A 15,330-nucleotide genomic window follows, 5' to 3' on the forward strand; every position below is an offset into this window, starting at 1 on the left:
TATTTTATTTAATTAATTTAATGATAGTATAGTGTTAGGTTTAATTGTAACTTAGGTTAGGATTTATTTTACAGGTAATTTTGTAATTATTTTAACTAGGTAGCTATTAAATAGTTCTTAACTATTTAATAGCTATTGTACCTGGTTAAAATAATTACAAAGTTGCCTGTAAAATAAATATTAATCCTAAAATAGCTACAATGTAATTATAATTTATAGTGTAGCTATATTAGGATTTATTTTACAGGTAAATATTTAGCTTTAAATAGGAATAATTTATTTAATAAGAGTTAATTTTGTTAGATTAAAATTATATTTAACTTAGGGGGGTGTTAGTGTTAGGGTTAGACTTAGCTTTAGGGGTTAATACATTTATTAGAATAGCGGTAAGCTCCGGTCGGCAGATTAGGGGTTAATAATTGAAGTTAGGTGTCGGCGATGTTAGGGAGGGCAGATTAGGGGTTAATACTATTTATTATAGGGTTAGTGAGGCGGATTAGGGGTTAATAACTTTATTATAGTAGCGGTGCGGTCCGCTCGGCAGATTAGGGGTTAATAAGTGTAGGCAGGTGGAGGCGACGTTGAGGGGGGCAGATTAGGGGTTAATAAATATAATATAGGGGTCGGCGGTGTTAGGGGCAGCAGATTAGGGGTACATAAGGATAACGTAGGTGGCGGCGCTTTGCGGTCAGCAGATTAGGGGTTAATAAGTGTAGGTAGCTGGCGGCTACGTTGTGGGGGGCAGATTAGGGGTTAATAAATATAATATAGGGGTCGGCGGTGTTAGGGGCAGCAGATTAGGGGTACATAAGGATAATTTAGGTGGCGGTCGGCAGATTAGGGGTTAAAAAATTTAATCGAGTGGCGGCGATGTGGGGGGACATCGGTTTAGGGGTACATAGGTAGTTTATGGGTGTTAGTGTACTTTAGGGCACAGTAGTTAAGAGCTTTATGAACCGGCGTTAGCCCAGAAAGCTCTTAACTACTGACTTTTTTCTGCGGCTGGAGTTTTGTCGTTAGATTTCTAACGCTCACTTCAGACACGACTCTAAATACCGGAGTTAGAAAAATCCCATTGAAAAGATAGGATACGCAATTGACGTAAGGGGATCTGCGGTATGGAAAAGTCGCGGCTGAAAAGTGAGCGTTAGACCCTATTTTGAGTGACTCCAAATACCGGAGGTAGCCTAAAACCAGCGTTAGGAGCCTCTAACGCTGGTTTTCACGGCTAGCGCCAAACTCCAAATCTAGGCCTATGAGTGGTAATTGTACTGTCAGTGTAGCATTATTTTATTTTTCTTGTAAGGGATGTCCCCTCACTCTGCTCTTATTTTGACTCTGATACATGCTTTGTAAAAAATGCGTGCCCCCTCGTGAAAAAAAATGCCCCCATTTCATTTGTTCTGGAGCCGAGTCTGCGCTAAAGAGACTGGAGAGTCTGAAGAGAGAATTTTATGAATTGTATACAGTATTTGCTTAAATCATAGCACAGGCTCTTTTCTATCTGGCTTCATATTGTCAACTGCACAAGAAGCCAGGTAAAGATATTCAAGTGCAATACTGACCATAGTTTTCAAGAGTTTTTCTCACATGGAGGCCAAAGAGTGAAAACTCCGAAAAAATATTACAAATCACAAATATATGTACCAAGAGTTAAAAACTATTGTAAGAACTGTGCTGAAATAATACTACTGAGTGACCGACAAGGCAACTTTTAATGGGTTAATTATTAATAAAAAAAATGAATATACATTTAAACTAATTATAATAATACAAATAAAGTCTCAGACTACTTGGCAGCCCTATACCTCAATACTCCCCAGGTTGTGTAAATCTGTCAGCGACTTTGGTTTGTTTATGCCCAATTTGCTCACTCTGAATCGGCAAATGTAGTGGGACTGGAAAGGCGGAAAGATCTGGGCCTAGCTAACACGCTATCTTGCAGTCAGGCTAAAATGTGACAAGGCTGGCACTAAAAAGGATTCCAAGTGCCACAGATGTCACACACCGTATAGGCTTCTAAACAGTTCAGGGGATATATAAAATTATCATGTAACACAATTTGAACTCACTGTGGGTCATATAAATCAGACTGTTTCTGGTATATTTAGTCATTGGGTGGGATGTGTATGGTATGGAAACATTTGCACAAATTCCACCAGTAGCGCTCCCATATTACTTTTTTTTCCAAACATTTTGATGAATTACTTAAAAAGATAAATTGATATGAAAACAAGAAATATTCAGCATTCTTTCTTTTTTTCAGGTGTTTGGATTCATTGCCACATTCCTCTGTACATTGAGCATGTGGTTATCCCACAAAGTCTCATTTACAGCCCAATCAACAGGTGAGCTGATGTATATGTGTGTGTGTGTATATATATATATATATATTAAATAATATTAAGCCCAAAGCCATACACAAAGAGAACAATTTATTGGAATTGGTCAACATGAAGTTTGGTTTAGGAAAATGCATCATAAAGAAGAGAAATAAATGATGCATTAATCATAACTAGACTAATAGGACAAAACGGTACAAGAAGCGCAAAAAAGACTTGAGCTACTTAATATTTAGGCACATAGATAAAATAACATAAAAACTTACATTAAAGTAAGCACAATCGATCACCGGATAAAAGTTCAAAGGCAGTGGCAATCTAAGTCCCGATCATCAGCAGATATGTCCGAGTTTGAATAGGACCGCCGAACACAAGCCGGCGTCTGACGTCACTGAAGGTTCCAGGAACCGGAGCGTCCCCCTTCAGGTCTATACCTCTTAGACTGCACAGACTGTCAATGAGGGCGAAGCACAATTCACAGTATCCCTACGCGTTTCGTCCGGAACCCGGACGGACTTTTTCAAGGGCTCAATAGGATTAGTTCAGGTACCTGAACTAATCCTATTGAGCCCTTGAAAAAGTCCAGCTTGATATATCATGCCAAAATGAATGTGCAGATTAATGCTGCCACCTTATGTCTATGGGGACATTGTGGCTACTACAACATCTTGGCTTTGGCATTGCATCATCCACAATATTAGTCATTGTGGTAAAAACACAGCAGTAAAAACCAAATACAAAACACACTCAAGCTGAAGATTATTTGGTGTTTGTAAATTTGGCCAATAGAATACAAATTAAATAAACGTATGCATAGCAATTGTTTAAAGACGGTATATTGTAAAAAAAAAAAATGTAATTTTTTTATGTTCCTTTAACAGTCATTTGTGCTGCTTGTTAAAATGTTTTTACAGCATTCCTGTATTCTTTTAACATGGGCTAGATTACGAGTGGAGCCCAAAATTGGGCTTTCACGACTGCAATATTTGTCCTCCACTCAGTAATACAAGCGCACGCAAATGTGTGCTGGTATTACAAGTTAGGCTCAATGTGAATGCGGCGGCACACTTTCATAGGCTCCAATGGGAGCCTCGATCTCATGCTGTAAGACAGCAGAGAACCTAGCGCATTGTAGGAGATCATTTGCGCAGCGTTTGGCAGCAAATTAAAAATATGTATGTATATGAATATATACATATATATTTATTTATGTTTTTATATGTGTATATACACATATTAACACTTAAATATATAGGTATATAAGCATATACTGTACATATATATTTACAGTGATAAAACAGCCCCCATAGACTGCAATGTAAAGGCACTTTTCAGTGGCATTTTTTTTTCTAACACCCACATCCCCTGACTTTAACCCATCATAACTTACAGGAACACGTTAAAATAGCGTTCCACTTGTAATCTAGTCCTATATGGGGGGTTTTAATAAGCTTTTGCTATTTTTTTATACATAAATCACCAGATCAATTGACCCTAACAATATTGACCTCCATAATGCAGAAAAAATGGGGGGCTCAGTTTCTGTTAAAGGGACAGTTAAGTCCAAAAAAACCTTTCATGTTTCAAATAGGGCATGCCATTTTAAACAACTTTCCAATTTACTTTTATCACCAATTTTGCTTTGTTCTTTTGGTGTTCTTAGTTGAAAGCTAGACCTAGGAATACTCATATGATAGCTTCTAAGCCCTTGAAGGCCACCTCTAATCACATGCTTTTGTATTTGCTTTTCACAGCAGGGGAGAGCTAGTTCAGGTAAACCCTATAGATAACATTGTGAGCACGCCCGTGGATTGTGGCAGACACTGCACTAATTGGCTAAAATGAAAGTCAATAGATAATAAATAAAATGTCATGTGATCAGGGGTCTGTCAGAAGGTGCTTAGATACAAGTTAATCACAGAGGTAAAAAGTGTATTATTATAATTGTGTTGGTTATGCAAAACTGGGGAATGGATAATAAAGGGATTATCTATCTTTTAAAACAACAAAAATTCTGGTGTTGACTGTCCCTTTAAATCAGGGCTGCATTTCCTTGTTTAAAGCTGTCCGGAAGCAGGTCAGTTATTGAGCTCATATCAGTTATGATATCTGATAAGGTAACTGTCTTCTATCTTGAACACGGCCTGAAATCCAAACTCAAAAGATCTGTTCAATTAACTAGCAGATCTGAAGACAATTGTGTTGTTATAGAATCAAAGTGTATTCTAGCTATATTACAAATGGGATGTCTACTGGAATTCAAGAGGGATATCCATTTCCTCACTTCCAAGTGACTATTTGGAGTATGCTTTGTTTCAGGAGTGCATGTCCCTAGATGTAGAAAGGTTGAAGGAGTTCTGCTTTCGCCTGTTCCTTGTTTCCAAAGTCATAGGTGCTTTCTTCTGCTGTAATTAACCGCTGTAGAGGGCTGCCGCACAATGCTATGCAATGAATTCATTCCCAAAGGTTAAAGTTGGTGGCAGTTCTGTGGGGGTGCTGTGGGATGCTAGGAATTATTGCAGCACCAACAATTCTCAAAACTATCAACAGTCAAAAATTAGAAAGATCTCAGTTGCACTAGCAGAAAAGGAGAGGGATTAATGTAACTTTAAATAAGAAACTCACAACTGCGTAGTAGTAAATAATGACCAGTACAAACCTTTAGCTTTGATGTGTAGGCAAGTGACCATCTTTTTTGGCATGTCCAATTATTTTCCTGTCTAAAACCACTCCTGGTTTAATATAATACATAAAAAATAAGTATTGGCTGTGTCAGTGATTCTCAGTTACTAGCTATAACAGACCAGAATTGTGTCAACTAGGTTTTCTTCAAAATGCTGCAAATTGCCTAAAACAGCATTTGAATGAGCTTTTGGCCTGTTTAGGGATCATGTGACAAGCACTGTTTTTACACTAAGGGCCAGATTACCTATATATTTACAGGGAACACACAGTTCTTGTAGACCACTATGTAAAGGCACTTTTCAATGCCGGTTTTTTTTTTTCTAACACCCCACTCTTGTCAACTTTACCTTCAAAATACTGATTAGCGCAGTTATTTTATTAAAAAATAAAAATTGTACAATTTTAATTTTTAATAAAATACACTCCACTGTATATTGGGGGCATATTTATAAAATTAACCAGATATCTGATCTTTGATTAATTAAGCGCTATTTGCTATTGCAAGCTCGTTATTTATCGCAATAAATTAGCACTCCACTTGTAATCTAGCCCTAAGTTGTTTCATTTCTCTATTTCTTTCTTCTTTTTTTTCTGTGCACAATAAATCAGTCCCTGTGATTGACTGAAGCATCATGAATGACTGCCCAATTAAGGGGAGCTAAGGGCCAGAACTGCAGAACAGTGGGCTGCCATAAATAAAATATTCATAACAATTCAAGGCTTCATGTTGTGATCAATGTTAAAAATAGAATTAACCTTTTTAAATCAAGATAAGAAGTTTGCTTCTATGTAAATATTTTAAACCGTCAGATAGTCTATAGCGAGGTAACAAAGCATGAACGGCATGAATACTAAAGGGTTACACAAAAAGTCAAAATTAAACTATAATTATTCACATTGCGCAATTTAAACAACTTTCCAATTTACTTCTTTTATCTCATTTGTTTCGTTCTTGTGGTATCCTTTTTTTAAAAGCATACATAGGTAGGCTAAAGAGTTGCCTTGCACTACTGGGGGCTAGCTGCTGATTGGTGACTGCACATATATACCTCTTGTCATTGGCTCACCTGATGTGTTCAGCTATCTCCCGGTAGTGCATTGCTGCTCCTTCAACAAAGGATAACAAGAAAATTAAGCAAATCTGATCAAAGAAGTAAATTAGAAAATTGTTTAAAATTGTGTGGTCTTCCTGAGTCAGGAAAGAAAAAAATGTTTCATATCCTTTAAAGGAACATGAAAGTCAAAAATAAACTGCAAAATGTAATTTTAAGAGACTATTTAATTTATTATTGTTTTCAAGTTTACTTCATTATATTGGTATCCTTTGTTGAAAAGCATACCTATGTATGTCCAGCAGCAGCAATACACTACTGGGAGCTAGCTGCAGATGGGTGCAAAAATAGACCATTTTCTTTTTGCATGTCCCTTTAATATCTACAGTTTACAGTGTAGCTGGTTCTGTTCGCTCACAAACAAGGAATAGAAACAAAATAATGATGTTCTATACAGTTGTCCTAACCACCATAATAACTATTTTTCAGGAGCTACCTTATGACTCACTGGCCGGCAGATGATTCCAGAAGTGAAGACAAGTTGAACAGTTCTACAAGCACTGTCTGACAGTTTTATCATTTAACAAAACGATAATGTGTTACAGTAAAGGGTCTTTGTAGTATCAGATTTTCTATCACGTTTATGAAACCAGACAATGAGTAGAAGTTTTGGCAGTAAAGACTGATAAGTATGTCATGGAAGTCAAAATGAAACGTTTGTGATTCAGATAGTGTGTGCGGTTAAAGGTATAAAGCTTATTGCTAAGAAAGCATGTTCAGGTAGGCTTAGGAGCGTGCACATATCTTGAGCACTATTTAGTAGCAACAATGTTTGTATCAGTATTTAGTGCTCAAGAAACGTGCATGCTCTTGAGTCTACTTCATTATGCTTTATTGGAAAGGAGCTAAGTTTCAACAAGGATACCAACAAGAAAATGGTAATTTAGAGAACAGTAGAAACTCTTTTTTTTTTTTTTAATTGTATTCTGTAGCTTAATCACAAAAGTCTCATATTGACTTCAATTTACTTTTAAGTAAAAGCTGTCTAAATTAAAACATGAACATTGCTTATATTGACAGAGATGACCCCCACAGTAGGTTCATTTATCACAGGAATTATTTTACATTTTAATGTTCCCTCTTTTTTAATTAAAAAAAAATGTGTACATTGTCCCTTTTAAAGGTAATACTAAAAAAATAACGAATTCTTTTTATTTATTAATTTGTAAATAATGCATTACAACAATAACACAACAGGATATGTGACATAATATATTCATAATATATACAGTACAGTAATATGTACAGTATATGGGCAAATATTGTACATTTAGAGAAAACGTTCACTTATAATGCAAGACTGCGTTTCACAACTGTATCCATTATCTGTAAGCTGCCATGTCAAAGAGGCTCAAATGTAAAATATTATTAAAAAAAAGAGGTAAGAGGCAACCAGCTGATAAGGAATCCATTTTGTGTTTTTGTTGTTAGAAAATAGCACAAGACAAATGTGAAGATTAGAATGTTACCTTATTATCGTTGACACAACCAAATCTATGTTGTTTGGCGGAAGTGAAAAGCTATTTGCACTATTAGCGCTGTTCTGTGTATCCCACACATGAATGAGAGTCATATACATGTTTTAGTTTGCTCCTGAACTGCTTTATCAGTTTCTCCTCTTCTTATGCTAGAGCTTATATTTATTTGTTATTGTTTGTCATTTATTATCACTTCTATTATTCAAGGTAAAGTAATTATCAAACTCCTGGTCCCATATGAGCATTGGACAGTCTTTGAAGTGGGATCTTCACTTGCTATGGCTTTGTATTGGAGTTCCTTTATTTACTGTAATCAGTTGACAAGTCACACTATTTATATTCTTTTGTAAAGGTGGTGCTTTCCTAGAAAATAGAATATGTTTACAGTTCCCATCTTCTTGGTTGTTTTATCAATATGTTTATCTGTCTGTGCTGGAAGGGAAATTAAAGGGACATATGCATAGTATTATGGTAATTCTTCACCTTCCTCTAGTCATGGGTGCTGCCATGTTGAAATCTATCTTTCACTGCATTCCAGTGCTAACCTGTTTGCACATGTGCAGTGACTCACCTTCAGATACCTGCAGTGTTATCTATGTTCCAAATGGTTACACCTATAATTAGAGGGAGGAGCATGATATGTATTTAGTGTTTATTTAAATGAAAAAAAATATAATGCAATTTATGCACTATTTGAACATGTAAATACAATTTATTTTTGCATTACAATGTTAAGTTTATGTTAAACTGAGCTTGAAATCAGCTTTAAAATCAGAGGAAGCACGTTAGTGTGCAGAACATACCATGGGATATTACATTGCTTACTGGCTGGAAGGAACAATACACAAGCATAAAAATGCAAAAAATGATTATTATTATGGATGGGAACATACAAGAAAATATATACTGTATATGTGTGTGTATATATATCTATATATCTATATATATTTCAAAATGTAATTTTTAATGCAACAGACATACAAATTACTTTAAAATCGCTTTAAGAAAAATATCTAATAAATTTGGTCTGCTAGAGGGTTTCCCAAATGTATTCCTGTTGCATATTCTCTTTTTATTATTCAGTTATGTATAGCTTTGTTTTGTAATACATTTCTCTGTAGTATACAGGTGGCCCTCGGTTTACGCCGGTTCAATTTGTGCCGTTTCAGAATAACAACCTTTTTTTTCAGTCATGTGCAGTAATTAAAATAGCCAGTAGGTGGAGCTGTCCGCTTGTTTTGCAGCAAAGTTATGCAACTTAACAGGTCTGAAATTGATCTGTGTACACAGAAAAGACATTAGCTATCGAGCAGCCACTTCCCTATTATCTTCCTGTCCAGCAGCTTCAGGTGAGGGTGTCTAACTGCCTATAAATCACTGCAGATTGAAATGCATAGAATAGGTGCAGACCCAATATTATCTAACATACATATTAGGTGCTGTTAGCAAATGTTTTTGTTCATTAAATTTAGTTTGATGATGATACAATCTATATTATTAGATTTATAATGCTGTTTAGCATTTAAAGTCTTCATTTCAAAGCTTTAAAAATGTTTTAGGTGTTACTTATGACAATTTTGAGAGGGGCTTCGAACCGAACTCCCTCACTTCCCATTGACTTACATTATAAACTGGGTTTCAATTTACAACGGTTTCGATTTACAACAATTCCACCTGGAACCTAACCCCGGCGTAAACTGAGGGCTACCTGTATTTTAATTTCTAAGGCACTATAGTGCTTACTGTGCTTTTTCACTGCTACTTTAGAGGCAGTAGTTTAAAGGAACAGAAAACATCTTATAATTACACCCCCCCCCCTATTAAACTCTCATGATTCAGATAGAGCATACCATTTTAACCCCTTACCTGATGAACCATATCCTGAGCTGTTTTGGAGCCTTTAGATACTTCTCCCAATCAAGCCCTGCTTTAGGCTCACATATATTATATATTCTTGTTTTCAGCAGACCCAGCACCCAGCAGATTCAAATTAAACCATTATATATATATATATATATATATATATATATATATATATATATATACTGTGTGTGTATATATATATATATATCATAACATGTTCAAACTTTACAACGAAATGTGTGTGGGAAAAATTATATTTTCATTTAAATTTTAATAAAGAAGGCTGAAAAATATTTTGTGTGTGTTTATTTTTTTTCTAAACACTTTAGTTTAAATAAGAAGGGATTATCCTCATATAAATAGTGTCTGTAGGTTATGATTGTATAATTTTGATGTGCCCATAGGGACTCCCATGCGACTATACTAAAATAAATGTATATTTATTCACACCAGGTGAACACCTGGTAACTAAAAATGATGTAGGTACTTTAAGAGGGACTTCTAGGCTTTAGAACAATGGGCCTTGGATCACTAGGTCTTTTTGATGGCATATTATAAGTGCCTAGAGACCCCCCCATTATTAAATAAATATATATATATCAGTTTCTCTGTTTTTACTATTTATAGGTATGTGTTTGAGTAAAATGAACATTTTTGTTTAATTCTATAAACTGCTGACAAAATTTCTTCCAAATTCATAATAAAAATATTGTCATTTAGAGCATTTATTTGCAGGAAAGGACAAATGTTCAAAAACAAAACTGATGCAGTGTTTTCAGACCTCGAATAATAAGAAAAACAAGTTCATATTATTTTTAAACAACACAATACTAATGTGTTTCTATGACAGCTTTCATGCGTCTTGGCATTTTCTCCAAAAGTCTTTCACATTGCTGTTGGATGATTTTATGCCACACCTGCACCTTGGCTTTATTCTTCTTCATCACTTTGGGCTGGCTGTGTGACATGGAGCATTGTCTTGATGGAAAAAACAATCCTCAGATTTGGGGAGAATCAGTCATGATCTGGGGGTGCTTCCTCAAGGCACGAATCGGGCAGATTTACCTTTGTGAAGGACGCGTGATTCAAGTCACGTACAACGCTATCCTGGAAGAAAATTGCTCCCTTGTGCACTGACAATGTTCCCCAACTCTGAGGATTGTTTTTTTCCATCAGGACAATGCTCCATGCAACGAATCAAGATCATTCAAGGTGTGAATGGAGAACCACCAGATCGAGAACCTGTCATTCCAGACCTAAACCCGATTGAAAATCTCTGGAATGTGATCAAGAGGAAGATGGATGGTCACAAGTCATCAAACAAAACTGAGCTCTTGAATTTTTACACAAGGAGTGGCGTAAGGTCACCCAACAGCAATGTGAAAGACTGGCGGAGAGCATGCCAAGACGCATGAAGCTGTGATTGTAAATACAGATTTCTGAACTTTTGCTAAGTTAAGATCATTCAGTTTACAAACAATGTTTTGTGAGGTTTTTTCCCCAATCTATATAGATAAACAAGAAGGGGTTATCCTCATATAATTCAGGGCCTTTGGGTAAATTTATATAACTTTGATTTGCAGGTAGAGACTCCCATGAGCCTCTACTCAAACAAATCCACATTTAATCACTCCAGGTGATCACAATTACTACAGTGATCACCTCGCGATTACATTTTTTTTATTGGGTCTTATGGGATTTATATTAAGGGGCTATGGGTTCTCTATGCCTTTTTGATGGCCTATTATAATAATGGGTTTTGGAATATGTGTGTGTGTTTTTTTTTGTTTTTCTATTTTTGTTAAATGAACTTTAAGCTTAACATGCCCAAGTCACATTGTTTGAAAGAACATGTATTACCTTTCAAACTGTGGGTTTTGGGTGTTTAAGGGACATTATACACTAGATTTTTCTTAGCATAAATGTTTTGTAGATGATCCATTTATATAGCCCATACAGTGTTGTTGTTTTTTTATGGATAGTTTTGCCTATTTTTAAATAACATTGCTCTGATTTTCAGACTGCTAACCAAGCCCCAAAGTTTTAGGAGAATACCGACGTATACCTACTCTTGCTTGCTTCTGTTTGTGTAAAGGGTCTTTTCATATGCAAAGGAAGGGGGTGGAAGGAGTGTCTGCTGTTTCCCACTTGCAGTGGGTGTTCCAGTAACCTTTTAAACAGAGCTAAACTGGAAACTTCTAAGTAAGTTTTTAAATGGTTTTATACTGGATTTCTCTTGTAAGGTGTATCCAGTCCACGGGTTCATCCATTACTTGTGGGATATTCTTCTTCCCAACAGGAAGTTGCAAGAGGACACCCACAGCAGAGCTGTCTATATAGCTCCTCCTCTAACCCCCACCTCCAGTCATTCTCTTGCAACTCTCCACAAGATAGGAAGTATCAAGAGATATGTGGTGACTTAGTGTAGTGTTACCTTCAATCAAGAGTTTGTTATTTTTAAACGGTACCGCCGTTGTACTGTTTTACTCTCAGGCAGAAATTAGAAGAAGAATTCTGCCTGGAGGTTGATGATCTTAGCGGTTTGTAACTAAGGTCCATTGCTGTTCTCACATATAACTGAAGAGTATGGGAAAACTTCAGTTGGAGGAACGGTCTGCAGATTACCTGCTTTGAGGTATGTTCAGTATTTTTATTTCTAGAGAGATGAATAAGTTCTAGAAAATGCTGACAGAGCCTTGTGTATTTGAGGTAAACTAGATGCAGTGATTTAACAACGACTGGGATCATGCTTACAAAACAGGGTAATACTCATGTTTATACTCATATTACTTAGTGACAAAACGTTTACATGTTTCATAAATAGGACGTTTTTTCGCTGAGGGAGATAAGTCTTTATTTGGGGCCTAGTTTTCCACATGGCTAGTCAGATACTCCTAGGAGTATTTTCTTAAGGCCCCTCTGACATCCAGTACATGGTGGGAGGGGCCTATTTTCGCGCTCTTGATGCGCAGTTTCCTTCAGACTGAGACATCCAGCTTCCCTAGAGGAGTCCTCTGGCATCTGAGGACCATTGTAAAGGGTTTATTTCTTCTCTAAATCGTATTTGAGGGCAGGTAGGAGCCTCAGCAGAGCTGTGGCAAGGTGCTCAACTGTCTTTTACCGGTGGTTGATGTTTTTTAAATCCGGTTTGGGGGCTAAGGGGTTAATCATCCATTTGCAAGTGGGTGCAATGTTGCTTTAGTCCCTTACACACACTAAAAATTTCGAAGACTTTACTATATTTTTACACTGTTTTGCAGTTTAAGTGCTAGTTTTTTTTCTCTTAAAGGCACAGTTTTTGTTTAATTGCTGTTTCACCTTTATTAAAGTGTTTTCCAAGCTTGCTTGTCTCATTACTAGTCTGTTAAACATGTCTGACATAGAGGAAACTCCTTGTTCAATATGTTTGGAAGCCATTGTGGAACCCCCTCTTAGAATGTGTACCAAATGTACTGAAATTTCTATAAACTATAAAGACCATATTATGGCGCTTAAAGATTTATCTCCAGAGGATTCTCTGACTGAAAAAAGGGAGATTATGCCATCTAGCTCTCCCCATGTGTCAGAACCTATAACTCCCGCTCAAGTGACGCCAAGTACATCTAGCGCGTCTAATTCTTTTACCTTACAGGACATGGCGGCAGTTATGAATGCTACCCTCTCAGAGGTATTGTCCAAACTGCCAGGGTTACAAGGAAAGCATGACAGCTCTGGGGCTAGAACTAATACAGAGCTTTCTGACGCTTTAATACCTGTGTCCGATATACCCTCACAATACTCAGAAGCCGAGGCAGGTGAGCTTCTATCTGTGGGTGACATTTCAGATTCAGGGAAGGCGTTGCTTCAGTCTGATTCTGAAATGACAGCGTTTAAATTTAAGCTCAAACACCTCCGCTTATTGCTTAGGGAGGTTTTAGCAACTCTGGACGACTGTGAACCCATTGTAGTTCCAGAGAAATTGTGTAAGATGGACAAATACTTTGCAGTGCCTGTTTACACTGATGTTTTTCCAGTCCCTAAGAGGTTTTTGGAAATTATTACTAAGGAATGGGATAGACCAGTTGTGCCGTTCTCTCCCCCTCCTGCTTTTAAAAAGATGTTTCCCATAGATGCCGCCATACGGGACTCGTGGCAGACGGTCCCTAAGGTGGAGGGAGCAGTCTCTACCCTAGCTAAGCGTACAACTATCCCCGTCGAGGACTGTTGTGCTTTCCTAGATCCTATGGATAAAAAATTGGAGGATCTCCTTAAGAAAATTTTTATACATCAAGGTTTTATTCTCCAGCCTCTTGCATGCATTGCCCCAGTTACTGCTGCAGCGGCTTTTTGGTTCGAGTCTCTTGAGGAGGCTCTACAGGTGGAGACCCTGTTAGATAATATTTTAGACAGGATTAAAGCTCTTAAGTTAGCTAATTCCTTTATTTCTGACGCCGTTTTTCATTTAACCAAGCTAACGGCTAAGAATTCAGGTTTTGCCATTCTGGCGCGTAGGGCGCTATGGCTTAAGTCCTGGTCAGCAGACGTTACTTCAAAGTCTAAGCTTCTTAACATCCCCTTCAAGAGACAGACCCTATTCGGGCCTGGTCTGAAGGAGATCATTTCTGATATTACTGGAGGAAAAGGTCACACCCTTCCTCAGGATAGGTCCAATAAGTTAAGGACCAAACAGAATAATTTTCGTTCCTTTCGAAACTTCAAGAGTGGCGCAGCTTCAGCTTCCTCTAATACAAAACAAGAGGGAAATTTCGCCCAGTCCAAACCAGTCTGGAGACCTAACCAGGTTTGGAACAAGGGGAAGCAGGCCAAAAAACCTGCTGCTGCCTCTAAGACAGCATGAAGGAATAGCCCCCGATCCGGGACCGGATCTAGTAGGGGGCAGACTTTCTCTCTTCGCTCAGGCTTGGGCAAGAGACGTCCAGGATCCCTGGGCACTAGAGATTGTTTCCCAGGGATATCTTCAGGAATTCAAAGGTTCATCTCCAAAGGGGAGATTTCATCTCTCACAACTATCTGCAAACCAGATAAAGAGAGAGGCATTCTTACGTTGCGTTCAAGACCTACTGGTTATGGGAGTGATCCACCCAGTTCCAAGGGAGGAACAGGGGCAGGGTTTCTATTCAAACCTGTTTATAGTTCCCAAAAAAGAGGGAACGTTCAGACCAATCTTGGATCTCAAGATCCTAAACAAATGTCTCAGGGTCCCATCTTTCAAGATGGAGACAATCCGAACCATCCTCCCTATGATCCAGGAGGGTCAATATATGACTACCGTGGACTTAAAGGATGCTTATCTCCACATTCCAATTCACAGAGATCATCATCAGTTCCTCAGGTTCGCCTTCCTAGACAGGCATTACCAGTTTGTGGCTCTTCCCTTCGGATTAGCCACGGCGCCAAGAATCTTTACGAAGGTTCTAGGGTCTCTACTGGCGGTTCTAAGGCCACGGGGCATAGCGGTGGCTCCTTACCTAGACGACATCCTGATCCAGGCGTCGACTTTTCAAATCGCCAAGTCCCATACGGACATTGTTCTGGCCTTTCTGAGGTCTCACGGGTGGAAGGTGAACAGAGAAAAGAGTTCACTCTCTCCTCTCACAAGAGTTTCTTTCCTAGGAACTCTGATAGATTCGGTAGAAATGAAAATTTTTCTGACAGAGGTCAGGATATCAAAACTTCTAACTTCTTGCCGGGCTCTTCATTCCACTTCTCGGCCGTCAGTAGCTTGGTGTATGGAAATGATCGGCCTAATGGTAGCGGCAATGGACATAGTTCCGTTTGCCCGCCTACATCTCAGACCACTGCAACTTTGCATGCTCAATCAGTGGGATGGGGACTACACAGATTTGTCTC

The 15,330-nt window shown here is 37.8% G+C and overlaps 1 protein-coding gene across 1 annotated transcript in view; it reads left to right on the plus strand.

The window, feature by feature from the left end:
- CMTM7 (CKLF like MARVEL transmembrane domain containing 7) overlaps positions 1–9,773 on the plus strand; it is a 177,088-nt gene extending 167,315 nt beyond the window's left edge. Inside the window, exons 4-5 of the mRNA XM_053714255.1 lie at positions 2,267–2,348; positions 6,569–9,773. Of these exons, the coding sequence (XP_053570230.1) occupies positions 2,267–2,348; positions 6,569–6,582 (96 nt within the window). The 3' untranslated portion in view covers positions 6,583–9,773. The remainder of the gene's footprint in view (positions 1–2,266; positions 2,349–6,568) is intronic.
- Positions 9,774–15,330: the final 5,557 nt, after the last annotated feature.

Source organism: Bombina bombina, chromosome 5 (genome assembly GCF_027579735.1).
Source record: "Bombina bombina isolate aBomBom1 chromosome 5, aBomBom1.pri, whole genome shotgun sequence".
NCBI classification, from domain to species: domain Eukaryota; kingdom Metazoa; phylum Chordata; class Amphibia; order Anura; family Bombinatoridae; genus Bombina; species Bombina bombina.